The 13237-nt window shown below is 34.4% G+C and overlaps 1 protein-coding gene across 2 annotated transcripts in view; it reads right to left on the reverse strand.

Annotated features, from left to right (window-relative positions):
* Positions 1 to 2150: 2150 nt before the first annotated feature.
* The window catches only part of SLC17A6 (solute carrier family 17 member 6), a 37801-nt gene continuing 26714 nt past the window's right edge, over positions 2151 to 13237 (reverse strand). For both annotated transcript variants that reach the window (XM_010987484.3, XM_031459871.2), the window contains exons 7-12: positions 13041 to 13183; positions 9213 to 9362; positions 5848 to 5980; positions 5333 to 5443; positions 4799 to 4926; positions 2151 to 4097 (exon numbers count right to left, since the gene is read on the reverse strand). In XM_010987484.3, coding sequence (XP_010985786.1) covers positions 3762 to 4097; positions 4799 to 4926; positions 5333 to 5443; positions 5848 to 5980; positions 9213 to 9362; positions 13041 to 13183 — 1001 coding nt within the window. In that variant the 3' untranslated portion in view covers positions 2151 to 3761. The remainder of the gene's footprint in view (positions 4098 to 4798; positions 4927 to 5332; positions 5444 to 5847; positions 5981 to 9212; positions 9363 to 13040; positions 13184 to 13237) is intronic.

Below are 13237 nucleotides of genomic sequence, written 5' to 3' on the forward strand. Positions count from 1 at the left end.
CACAGGAACAATCATCTACAAAAATAACTGAAATGTCCATTATGGTTATAGAAGTTAAATCTGTGTGTGTCTGTAACTTCACATTTCCCCGAAACACTGTGCGAGCAAAGATAAAGGGAAAAGGGCGCAAGGATGAAACGGTCATAAAGAAGGTATTGAGTAAATAAATAGATTAAATGTAGCTCATGTCAAGTAATAGAATATTAGACCATAGAACTCTGCTACTCAAGTAGGAAAATACACATGCTATACTGTTAAGTGGAAAAAGTAAGTTGCAACAGTAAATCAAGTATGATTTCAAATTACAAATTACAAAGTATATGTGAGCTTTCTGCATATTTTTCATAGAAAAGATTCTAAAAAGGTTAACAGTGCTTATCTCTGGGTAGTAAGACTATCCATTACCCTTATTTTCATTATTTTTAATACTGTTCTTTACTTAAGGAAAATTATCTCCCCTCCCTTATTCTACACTTATAATCAGAAGAGTAATAAAGCGATTTAAAAGTAAAAATGAAATTTCTCTCCTGCTATAGCCACATAGTCTGTATTCTTGTTCTAATCTTGCCTGGGGAATATTTAGGAAGTTAACTACATTGCTTAGACCCAGTTCCCTTTCTTGGAGAATAGAACTACTAACACTGGTATGTGTCCTTTGAATTTTACAAGGTGTGGTTGGAATGAGGGAATGTGTGGGAAAGCATTTTGCAAGTTGCAAAATACTGGATGCATACAACAGTATCGATGAGGGTGGGTGTTGGGACAAGGAGGAAACTGAAAGGGGAGATAACTTTGCATGATTGAGATCAGTGCAAATGAGCGTGGTCAGCGGTAATATTTAGAGACATCATTAGAACAATTTTCTTCTAAGAACTGTAACCTTTTGTATTATGGAGTTGGGGAAATTATGGAGTGTTAGATTATGATGTGTTCATTCCTGTCATCAAGTTATGCAAAGATGGCATTGAGTTGCCTTAAAAATTAAGCCAAGCCTCTGGCTGTTGTTTATGTAGAGGATTGCAGGAAGAGAAAATACATTCCCTCGTCTCCCACTCTGAAGTTATGTGAGCAGTGGATATAAGGTAGAGGTTGAACCAATAACCATTCCTTAATCAATTCCTTAAATAAAAACCTGGTTAAAAAAATAAAAATGGAAGCAAAAGCACAGCTAATCAGAACAGGTCCTTTGCAAATGCGTTATATCCTCTGAATCCTCTTGATCAAGTCAGCTTCTCTTATTGACCTTCAGCATCTTCATTTGTTAAATAGGGATGTCAACTAAATCACCCCATAAGTCCCTTAAAGTAATAGATTCCATGAATCTCAATTACCAATACCATATAAGTATGGTCTCCTCTGTCCACACATTTGTAAAATAGGGAATCAGAGCAAATGATCATCTTTTCAGGGACATCGACATTCCATTGGCTTCCTTGGTAAATCTTGCTCACTGTTCGCTGGTTTGGCTGACACATGATACTAATGTCATGGCTCAGTTTTACCTTGGGAACATTATTTAAACTTTCTGAGCTTCGGTTCCTTCCTTTGTGATCTGGGAATAGAGAGACTACCTACTCTGGAGGATCATTGTGGAGTTATGTAAGATGCTCCACTTAAAGTGATTGGGACAGTCCAAGCACAGCGTGTGTGTACAATCAAATTTGGGTAGCATCGTTGAATTGACAAGTTTTGAGTTTTTCCTAAGGTTTCATTTTTTTTTAAGTTTAGCATAAATTGTGAGAAGACTGTCATTGAAAGATAGAGTTTGACTCAGAGACCAATTTCTTGATGTAAAACTCTTTCTGCAGAACCACATCCCACACAATGTAAAGAATGCCACGTTCTTCAGTTAAATCTCAAGTAGCTAGAAAGGCTGATATTCTTGAGCCTAGATTTAACTCCATTGACGTATACACAAGCTAAATTCACATTTACAAACAAAGTTACAAACAAAATAGAATCAGCCCAAATTAATGTATTGGTTTTTTGCAAAAGGATAAATAGAGCATTTTATTAACACTTTTTTTTTTGCAGCAACAAAATGATAGTCTACATCTTTTCATTCAACACAACAAAAGCTATGATCGCATTACATCACTTTGAGACACAAAGCAAAAGATATTTTTATTTTCTTAATGTCAAGAATGGTGTGCATCTTAAAAACAGACTTTATGTTTTATATTTGCATTAGCAGGGCCTCCAGTCACCAGCACTATACAATGAACAGATCAAATATCCAGAATAGACAATTAAACATACCAATGATATTTTGAGTTGAACTGGGAAATGCATCATTGTCATTTTAGAACATTATAAAGAGGTCTGATGTTAACTTTTTTAAAAGAAAAAAAATCATCATTCCAACCACCCAAACAGCTACCATAAGCGAAGTAAAGATAATACGCACACAGGAAATTTTATGCATTGCACTTATTGCTTGATACACAAATGTCGCAATTCCTGTTGAGTTATATTAAGAAATGACAAGCAAAACGCCTCTGCCCCATCTAAAATTCTATGACTCTATGAAAGTAGAAATTGCAGTCCCCTAACCCAACATTAGGTGTATGCTATTTTTGGTTTTTTGGTGAAGATTGTTTATTATGTATCTGTGTATGGATACGTATAAGATATACAGATATATATAGATATTTTCATATAATTTATTGTCCTATATATTTGACAAATATTTTTAATGGGACTTTAAATAATAAAATTGTCTACTTACAATATCTCTATTAAGTTTATCTTTTCATATTATATATAGCTCTGTGGCACGTTTCATATAGTATTTAATTATTAAGGAAGAAAGATACCTATATCGCTTCTATTTTGTTTGTCATGAATATTGCATTTTAAGGGCTATATCTCCATAGTAAACATATTAGATTCTTCATGGTGTATGCATTTTTTTTCCTAATGCAAGTTACAACCAGTACAAAGTTGTAATAAAAAATACATTGAAGTCTATTTATTGTTTATTTTTGCAAAAAAGTTGTGCGATATGCTACATGAAAAGTCAGATTTTACTGAAATGTGAAGTGTTTCATACTGTTAGGTAAATGAATGGAAGAACATGAAGCATACCCCTCACTTTACAAGTTCTTTGTCATAGATGTGTTTGTGCCCAAGCATCTCATAGAAAACACTGCAAGATATTCCTCTTGAAAACCAACAAAATATTCTACATTATGTAATAACAGTAATTGCTAGTTGCTAGCCCACAACATTCTTCTCTGCATGAGAGATATCCCAACTCCATGATTTATACTCAATAAATGTTGCCAACACCTGATGCAGCCAACATGACTTCACTTTTTTTTTTTTTTAAACAGGACTTCTGCACCGTATCTTGCAATGCAGTGTAACAAATATATAAGTGCATTTTGCATGATCAAGTAGCTTTGGCTTCCTAACCTTTGTAGGATGGGATGTACCAACTCTTTCAGTTGTGCTTTATTAAATGGTGATGAGTTTTAGCTCATATGAATCCGATGAGTAACTACTTGCTTCTACAATTTTGACCAGTCAACCTTTAAATCACAAACGAATAGATGACTCGAATGGAAAGAATGGCATCTCACAACTTCTACAGATTGCACTTGATGGTAACTTCATGAGTTTGTTTTGATTTCATTTTTACAGCAAGACTTGCCTGATTGATATGTTTACATGTTTACATCACATTTTTTTTAAAATTTTTGTGCAATCACAATTAATTTAATCACAAACACTAATAAGAAATCCAGCAATTAGCTTTGTTATGAATAATCATCTCGGTCCTTATAAGTGTATGAGTCTTGTACTTCTTCTTGTACAAATTCCTCTTTCTTTTCCCAACCATTGGGCCAACCTCCATTGGCTTGTGTTGTGGCACCGTAAGACTTGGTGGGACCATAATTTATATAATTTTGAGTGATGTCCCCTGTTTCTTCATCAAGCTCATCTTCGTGGATAAATCCACATTTTTCTTCACTTGTTTCCTCAGGATCTGCCCAGGGTTGCTTCTCTCCTGAGGCGAATATTGCATAAAATATAACTCCGCCGTAGTGGACTAGGGCAGCGATCAGGAAGACATACTGCCACTCTTCACGTGACTGCAGTGACAAAAAGTGGCACTGTGAGAACAACTGCCTGCGTTTGAAAAGCCTAACATCTTCTCTGAAAGTTCCACTATCAAGCTTTTCATAAAACACTATCTTTAGGGAAATCCTTGCTCTGATTATGTAAGGTCAATATTGTGATAGAAGCTTCTTATAATACTCTGACGTCTATTATTTTTAAAAAATTTAAAGTTTTAAAATAAAACTCCAAATATATCTATGGTCTGCTAATTTCTAAAATACTAATAATCTCCCTTTTAATTTCCATTGAGTGGCTTATTTTTTTTCTCACACTTCTTTGGTTTATTTCCTTTTTGTAAGCCATAATTTTCAAGCTCTACATATAAAGACAAATAGCTGATAATGATTTTCTCCTATCAGTTACTGCGGAGGTCCACAAGACTTTCATTTGCCTGTTCTAATGAGCTGGGAGGAAAAGGGTTTGTTGTTGTTTTGCCACACTGGGGTTAGCAGAGATATTAAAAGGTGCTGAAAAGCATATTGCTTATTGGTTAGGGAAGAGGGCTCCCTCAGAGTTCTTGGAGGGAGATTATCTTCTGGGCCTCAATTTTCTCCTCTACTCAGAGGTGTGGGGACTAGACCACAAAGAGAATGCCAAAGAGAACATATTAGTGCTTTTCTCAACCGTGAGAGAGAATCTTCTACAGATGAACACCTCGTTTGCTCCATCTTACCTTATTCTTCGTCATTGCACCAACGATAATAGGACAAACCATGCCTGACAATGTGCCAACACCATTTGAGATGCCCATTAAGATACTGGCGTATCTCGGAGCAATATCCAAGTGGTTAACATTGAAACCTGAAATGCACACAGAAGAACTGACTCAGAGCATCCCAAAACTCTAAGAAGTGGGAGACTATAGACCATCCTCTATCACACTCACCACCCTCCTTAAAAGATACCAGGTTCATAACACATGCTTAATAACTATTTTTAGATAATTTAGCTCAGGGAAATGTGAATGGAAGGAGGTATAATGTCTTATTCAATGCTTAATATGTAATATTCATTCCACAGAGAGGAAGAGAAAATCAATTTTAAAAAAAAAAAAAAGGAAGGATAAGCAGGGAGAAAGTCAGTAATGAGTAGTAACAAATGCAAATAATGATTTCTAAATTATCTGGTTTTTTTTATTTTCTAGTGGGAATATGGTGAGTAAACACTCTGAACAGTCAAAAGGTTAAAGAGGAAAGTCTAATCTTACCAGAAATAGCAAATCCACTGAACCCCACCGCAAGTACCAAGAACGAGATAGCGACCCCTCTAGTATGAGAATAGCCGACAACCAGAAGCAGTGTAGCCTCCATGCCAAAACCTTCAAGAACAAACGCATGAAAATACTTGAGAAACTCATATAAATGTTTTCAGCGAGTCAAAACTTAAAAATCCTCACACTTATTTGACCTAGTAAACCACCTCAGGGAGTCTTTTTTAAAAATAATAATAACAGTAATAATTTATGCACAGAGATTCCTGAAGCCTTCCTTGTGTTTTAATAAAAACAGCAAAAACAACCTGAAGTTTCAAGGGTAGGAAGGGTAAAGTTAGTTATGCAGTGATTTAAAACTAGGAGTTATGAACATTTGAAGGTGGGAGAATGAATATGAGTGAACAATGCAGGCACAAATTTAACAGCAAATTTGATATGCATAGAAAAAGTTACTAATGTTGGTTAAAACTTGGTTAAACACACGTTCTTAACATCACTAATGTACTTACCACCGCAATTCATGATCTTTCTGACTGTCGTAGTTGAAAGAATTTGCTTGCTTCTTAGAAAATCTGCAATCTGCCCTCCAATCGGCACAATAATTGTCATTACCAAGTGTGGCACAGCAGATAGCATGCCAACCTGATGAAAAACAAAAAGGGGAGAAATACACAGGACTGTAAGTAATGTGGGCAATTTAATGGTCTCATAACCTCTTTATGGAAAATGGAAGGAAAAAATACTCTTTCCAAATGACCACTTACTCATTCCTTGGAGAAGCAATCACTTCCACAGAATAAAAGAGAAAAGTTAGTAAATTTACACTGATTTCTTTCCATCTTCTAGAAGACAATACTGTTTCTCTGTTATGAGTCAGGAAATGTTGAGTTTATGAGTAAATTATCCTGAATCTTATCACAGGGTGGTTCACATTTATGTGCTCATTTTATAGTCTTAAAGACATTTGCAAAAATTCATCATTAGTGAGGGGGGTAGAGAAAGACAGTGATGGAGACAGTCAGAGAGAAGAGAAATACATATGACAAACTTTGAAGAGGCTGTATTTCAAAATTCATTTTTTAATTCATAATAAGTCTAAAACCTTACCTGCACTTTAAATGTATATCCCTTACGAATTTTATATTTAGTTTCTACAGATTAAGAGGCCAGAAAATTCAGATCAATTCTCAATTTTAGGCATTTTCCATGTTAAATATCAATATTTGGTCACATTGTCATACAGCAGTATATAGTTTTTATAATAATTTCATACTAAATGGCCCAGTCTAAAATCTAACCTTCCAGCATTAATTCGACACACAGTTCTTCATCAATAATTATGTGTAAGGCACTGTTCCTAGGGCATTATGGAGGAAGAAATTGTGAATAAAATACATTTAGTTGTATATTACCTCACATATGGACATAGCACATTTTGTAGAAGCAAACACATAAGGAAGATTTTTACTGAGTGTAATTCGTAGTGCAATTCCTGGCAATTGGTAAATACTAAATGTTTATTATTTGTATAAATATATCTTTCAAACTGGATTATTGAAGATTTGAGAAAAGATTCTGTTTTATTTATTTATTATTTATTTTTACAATAAAACCTGTGTGTCATTACCATGGGCTTTGGATGTTTAATGCTTAACTGACATATTAAATGACTATACAATAGCTTAAAAGTCCAAGCAATTTAATTCTTTCACTTCAAATGGAAACTTTTTATATTATTATTCTCACTGCACTGATGCTGTGACTTAGAAGGGTTATGCCATTCTCAAAGGGTTGAGAAGTTTTATGTATGGGCACAGGCTGAGATTATACCTATGTAATATAATATATATTACACATATAATATACATTACATATGTAATATGATATATATATGATAAAATATAATATAATATATAATGACTAAGTCATTGCACTTGTGGTTTTGTCTGTAGGATACTCAGTTTAAATAAGGTTGGAAAGAATCATCTCCCATCTCCCATGTAAAGATTTTAGTTCACTTAAATTTTGTTGCACTTCTGAAAGATGGTGTTAATATCTTTGTTTACAGGTAAGATAACTGAGGATGACAATTATTCAAAAACAGGCCCAAGGTTATGTTTCAATAGTCTCTTATAGAGCTTGGATTTGGAAACCTGTCAGCCAGGATCTGGCTATTTCCTCCATTACTTCCTTTTCACATTTTTCAGGTAAGTCAGTAATCTTTTTTTTTTTTTAACCAGTATAATCAAAATCTCCAGGCCAATCTGTGTGTGTAGAATTTCTCCAAAATTTTAGTTAAAATATAATAAGTGAATCAAACCAATTCATCTGATTATTATATTTAGTTTTTATAAAATATCATTGCTTTTACTCAAGCATTTTCAATTAACTGGAGCTACAGGGTCAGGACAACCATACAGTTTTATTAACATCAGTTGGCTCCTTCACTCTCCCCCACGAGACCTGACTTTATTAATAGCCTCTCAGTGTCATATTTGTCCTAGATTACGAAAATGGACTCACACCTCCAGCAGCCTTTGCTGAGAACTATAACACCTCTCTGAGCCTCCAAAGGCTACCCTGCAATGTTTGATCTGCTCCAGAGAGAAGAGCCCTGTCTAAAGCAAGCCATTCTTCTCAGGAATGGAGGAAACAGTTTCCTTAGAAACAAGGATTACAAAAGAGCTCTTAGAATAGCTACTCCTAAACTCAGGTTTTCTTCAGTTCCAAGCCTCAGATAGTCTTTCAAGCAGAGACATAATATGAATAGTGAGCCCAGCTGGACTTATGTAATGACATGGAGAGAAATGGCAAGTCCATGGCCAGTTCAGACAAGAGTATTCAGGACTCAGCAGAGGGCTTGGCCCAGAGAGGGAATTCAACAAATACTTGCAAAAGGCTTAAATGAATTATGGTTTACCTGAATTTGCCTGGCAGAGTAAAGGGAATTGAAACGTAAATCAAAGGATATGGGCTTAAACTTGATTGCCATTTATTGCCAGGTTGGCCTTAGGCAATTTAAATACTTACCCTAGTTTCTGTTTCTCCAACATTTCAATAGAAATGATGACAGTTATCCAGCTGGTTAACCAAACAAGGTTGTTCATGCATATGAAATGATTTTGTAAATTTCCAACCCTTATATAAATATAAAGCAATATTTTTATGTTCAACTTATCCTTATAGAAAATCTCAAAATGATTATATTTTCATAGCTACAAATAAAAGTCTGTAGCATTTAGCATGGTCTGCTGCAATTGGTAATTTAATGCTTTTGTCTATATCACCAAGCTGTGAACTCTTGAGGAAAGGAACCACATTTTTATTTCTAAATCTAACACGTAAAGTTTCACATATCATGTTCAAAGAAAGCTTGCTAAATGAATAAGTTGGATAAACAACATACAAGAATGTTTTCAGATATTTTTGCTACCCTCAAATCTTTCAGACAGATTTCTGAGAGCACTGAGGAAGAGTTTGATTGGTAATTATATAAATAGAACTCCATTTTCATAAACATACTTTTCCCATTCACTGTTATATAATCTCTGACCTGAGACTTAACAGGAGTTATGTTTATTTACAGGGAAAAGGCTACATTGCTGCCCACCTCAACCAAGATGGAATCTCCATGAGGGCAGAGACTGGTTTTGTTTTGTCTGTATCCCCAGCAACAAAAAGCAGCTTCTAGCAGGCAGTTGAATGCAGTAGGCACTCAAGCACGTTACTTAGTCTTTGTTTCCCAGAAGTTATTTGCTGAATGAATAAATTAATAACTCATGATGTTGAGAAGACAAAGTCTTGCCAAAGGCACTCAAGAGCCACTTGAATACAAAAATGATGCTCTAGTTAAAAAAGGATAATTTTTACATACCTTGCTGATTTCAAATCCAAAGACTTCCTCAAAATATGCTGGCTGACTAATTAGCAGCAAATAAAAAGTCCAGCTTCTGCAGAAGTTTGCAACAATTATTGCATAGACTGGCATAGATGTAAAAAATTTCCTCCACGGAGTCTTGAATTTCTGAAATCCCAAAAAGTGAGCCATTATGACCATTTTAAATATTCTCGAACTTAGATGGGAATAACAGATGCTTTGTATTTTCAGGATGTGTATGTTGGGGCATGAGTTGGAGGGAGGCAGAATGTAGTAGATCATTAATTGCAACAGTCCGGTTAACCTTAGCTGCATGAATAATTGTTGGAAGTGGGGCAAAAAAAACCCATCAGCCTCTCCTTCTGATTAAATTGTTTCAGTTTTAGAAACACACAAGATTCTGTATTTATGGAAAAGTAATTCCAGAAGCACAGATCCTAGTTTCCAAGATTTTTCTGTTTTGCTTTGGCGGCGATAGATCGGGCCTCAGCTAAAACTCACTGCCAAATCGATGACCTTGTTGGCATCCAAAATATTGTATTTAAAATGTTGAAAATTCAATGTAATTAGGAGGAGAAAAATAGGAAAAATTAAGAATGTGATATTCTGGGCTCTGTCAAAATGCAATGATACCACTACCTATCTACAAGTTCTCTTGACAGCCAGGGCATATCAGTATAAAGTCCGTGACACCGGAGTGCAAAGTCTTGTAAAATTCATGTGGTATACATCTTGGTTAAAGCATTTAGCCACCTGGCACACCATGGGCATATCATAATTAGTTATTTATGATATTCAAGACATTCAAAATTAACCTAAATATGATTGGCTTTGCTTATGACACTCATTAAAAAATTACACCCAGCATACTTAAAGATCCTATGCATGCCCAGATATAAAATCAAGTATCTTCCTCCAAGACTAATATTTTTCAATCTTAAAGTATCTCTCATAGTTCCAAACACTTTCTCAATACTTTATTTTGAACACTAAAATGCTGCTCAGTGAAAAAAAGAATAGCCTAATATCCCTTTGTTTAATACTAGCTTGGGATTCTTAACCTGACCAAATTAGTAAAAGAGGTAGCAAACTTTTTTACACAGATTTAGAAATTATTCTTGGATGTAGAACCTCATAATTGCTAGCACTGTTTGTGAGTCTATTGAATTTTTTTAAAGACCACTTTAAAGCAATATGGTAGGAAGTTATATTGTGGCTTTGGATAAAATTTTCTAGTGACAGGATCAGAGATGGGCTCAAAAAGTCCAAATTTAAAAACATTTTTGATGTATTCTGAAAAAATGGTGCAAGATGAATATACTTATTTCACAGATAATAAAAATGGCCAAATACGCTAGTGTCTATTCTAGTATTATATTTGAATAAAAAATAACTTCAGAACGTTATTAGAAGTAAATAATTTTCTCCTCCTGAGAAAGTATTTTTTAAATTCATACCAGGATTATCTCCATTAAGTCATTTTTCCTTTGGTCTGCAAAACAATTCACCAAATGTAAGAGAAAATTGTCTAATCACATACTGTAAAAATTTATGGGAGGGAGGCCACAGATGGGCACATAGCATTCTGATAATATTCTATTTATTGAACTGGCTATTTGCTTCACAGGTGTGTTTAGTTTATAAAAATTCAGCAAGCTGTTTGCTTATGGTTTGTAAATTTTTCTGCATGTATGTTATATTTAGTTTTCTAAAGAAAAAAGAGATTAAAAAGACATTACAGTCTACTGTAATCAATATGTGATCCTTAATTGGATCCAGACTCAAAACAAATAGCTACAAAGACATGAATATAGAATAGGTATTAGGATCTGAATTGGGGGGTCAGAAATTTGAATATGAACTTGGTATTAGATAATGTCAGGGACTTAGTTTTAGTTGTGTTAGGTATGACAATAGTACTTATATTATGAAGGAGAATATTCTTATTTTTGTAGAGATGCCTGTGAAATATTTGTGGGGCAAGGGTTATGATAGCTCACTTACTTTAAAATCATTCAGCAAAAAGAAAAGTGAAACAAACAAGGCAAGACATTAAAAACTTTTGCTTCCATGCAGTGGGTCTGTGGATGTTCCTGTGCCCATTCTTTCTGCTGTATATTGAACTTGATCACAATAAAAAGTTCAAAATAACTAAAGTACAAGTCACAGTCCCATTTGATCTCATTTTAAAATTTACTTCAAAGGTACAGGAAGGTAAAAAACAAAAATCAGTAAGAAGTAAAATATTGTGTTTAGAAAAACAATAAGGTCTAGGAAATGAGGAGTTTAAGACATCTATGCTGTTTTAGCAACCTGCCAATTGTTTTTCCTTGGTTCATTTCCAGAAATTGATTTTCACTTAGACTAAATTTCTCATTGTTTTAAAAAATTCTTGCCTGACATAGGCACACGATCTCTCAAGAACTTGTAAATAAAAGAAGCATATTTGACTAATGGAGACATGGGCTGATCAGATTATTTTTCACTAGAAACTGAAGCTACATATTGAACACACCACATCACCTATATTTAAATTCTGTTCAGAGCAACTGGAGCTGGTGGGCACCAGAGCACATTGCCAGCCTCCACCCCATTCCCACATCACCACTTGTGTCTTGAGTAGCTACCGTCTGGAAAAAATTATCAGTCCATTTACAGAAGGAAACAGGAAGGAGAAAGGTCTAATGCCAGTCTATTCAGCTAATGGAGCAACTATAATGTAAGATTTTTTTTTTTTTTTTGAAGTGCTGGTTTAACTTCTAAATGATACACAATACAGCATTTTTCTTACATATTGAAGGCCAAGAAGATACCCTCAGCAACACTGGGTGACAGACATTTTCACTTAGGATGAGATGTCAAAGACAAGCATTCTCTAACAAATGAAGCAGAGTATCAGAGCTGGAATAAAATACAATCAAAGATGAGGGAAAAGCCTTTAAAAGAAGGAGGAGAAGCCTAATGTACACGGGGGCATTTGTTCCTTAGCCAGCCCATAGTGCCTTCAACTCTTAGCATAAGGAGATTGGATTACTGATTAGGTGCTGGATTACTGAACCTGTCTAAATACATTACTTTTGCTTAAAAGTCATTTTTTGTAGTATCAGATGGCTATTTATTAATTACTATTTATGATCTATTAGTATCACATATGCTAAAAGATTTGCATTGTTGACATAGAACTGCATTTCTCTCTCCATAGGCAAATCTTGCTGAATAAATCAAATTGGAATCAGAAAAAAACTACATAACATTATGTTTATAATACTTAATCTTCATGATAATAATCTTAAAAAATGGTAACATTTTATTAATAAAATGATTATAGTCTAATAAGAATAATTTTCATGTTAGCTACCTATGGTTGGTATTCTAATGCCTTAGTATTTACTAAATTATATACAAATACACATGCATAAAACTTACATTTAGGAGAGTCAGTAAACAAAAAATACCCCATTTCATGACTTGTTAGGTGATTTGGCATTTTCTATAATCTACAATTACTAAATATTGGTTGAATTTGCTTAAATTATGAACCATATTGAACTATTTTCAAAACTTGTTTAGGTTTACGGTTATAGCTGCTATCCAGGTAAAATTTGAAATGCTTAAGACAAGATAAAGAAAATAAAAAGAAATTATAGATGGAGGAAGTAGCAATCATTTGTCAGGAAGTCAGGGAATGTGGATGGATTAAAGAAAACAATCATGATTGATACCAAATTACTTTCATTGGACAGGGACTCGTAAAATAGTTTGGTTGGTTGAAGGGAGGTGAGATGGAGAATAGAATAGGAATATACACCATAATAAAGTTCTTACTTCCATTGCACCTAAAAGATTTGCACTCTCTCCAATGCTTTCTTCTATGTACCTACGTTCTTCATCTGTTATAGTAGGATGCTTTGCAGGACTCTCGTAAGACACCAAAAGCCAAAACATGTACCAGATCATCCCAAAGCTTCCTGAAAGCAGAAGTTCGAAAGGAGGAAGTCAAGGAAAGCCATCGTAAATACTTC

This window comes from Camelus dromedarius, chromosome 12, assembly GCF_036321535.1.
Source record: "Camelus dromedarius isolate mCamDro1 chromosome 12, mCamDro1.pat, whole genome shotgun sequence".
NCBI lineage: Eukaryota > Metazoa > Chordata > Mammalia > Artiodactyla > Camelidae > Camelus > Camelus dromedarius.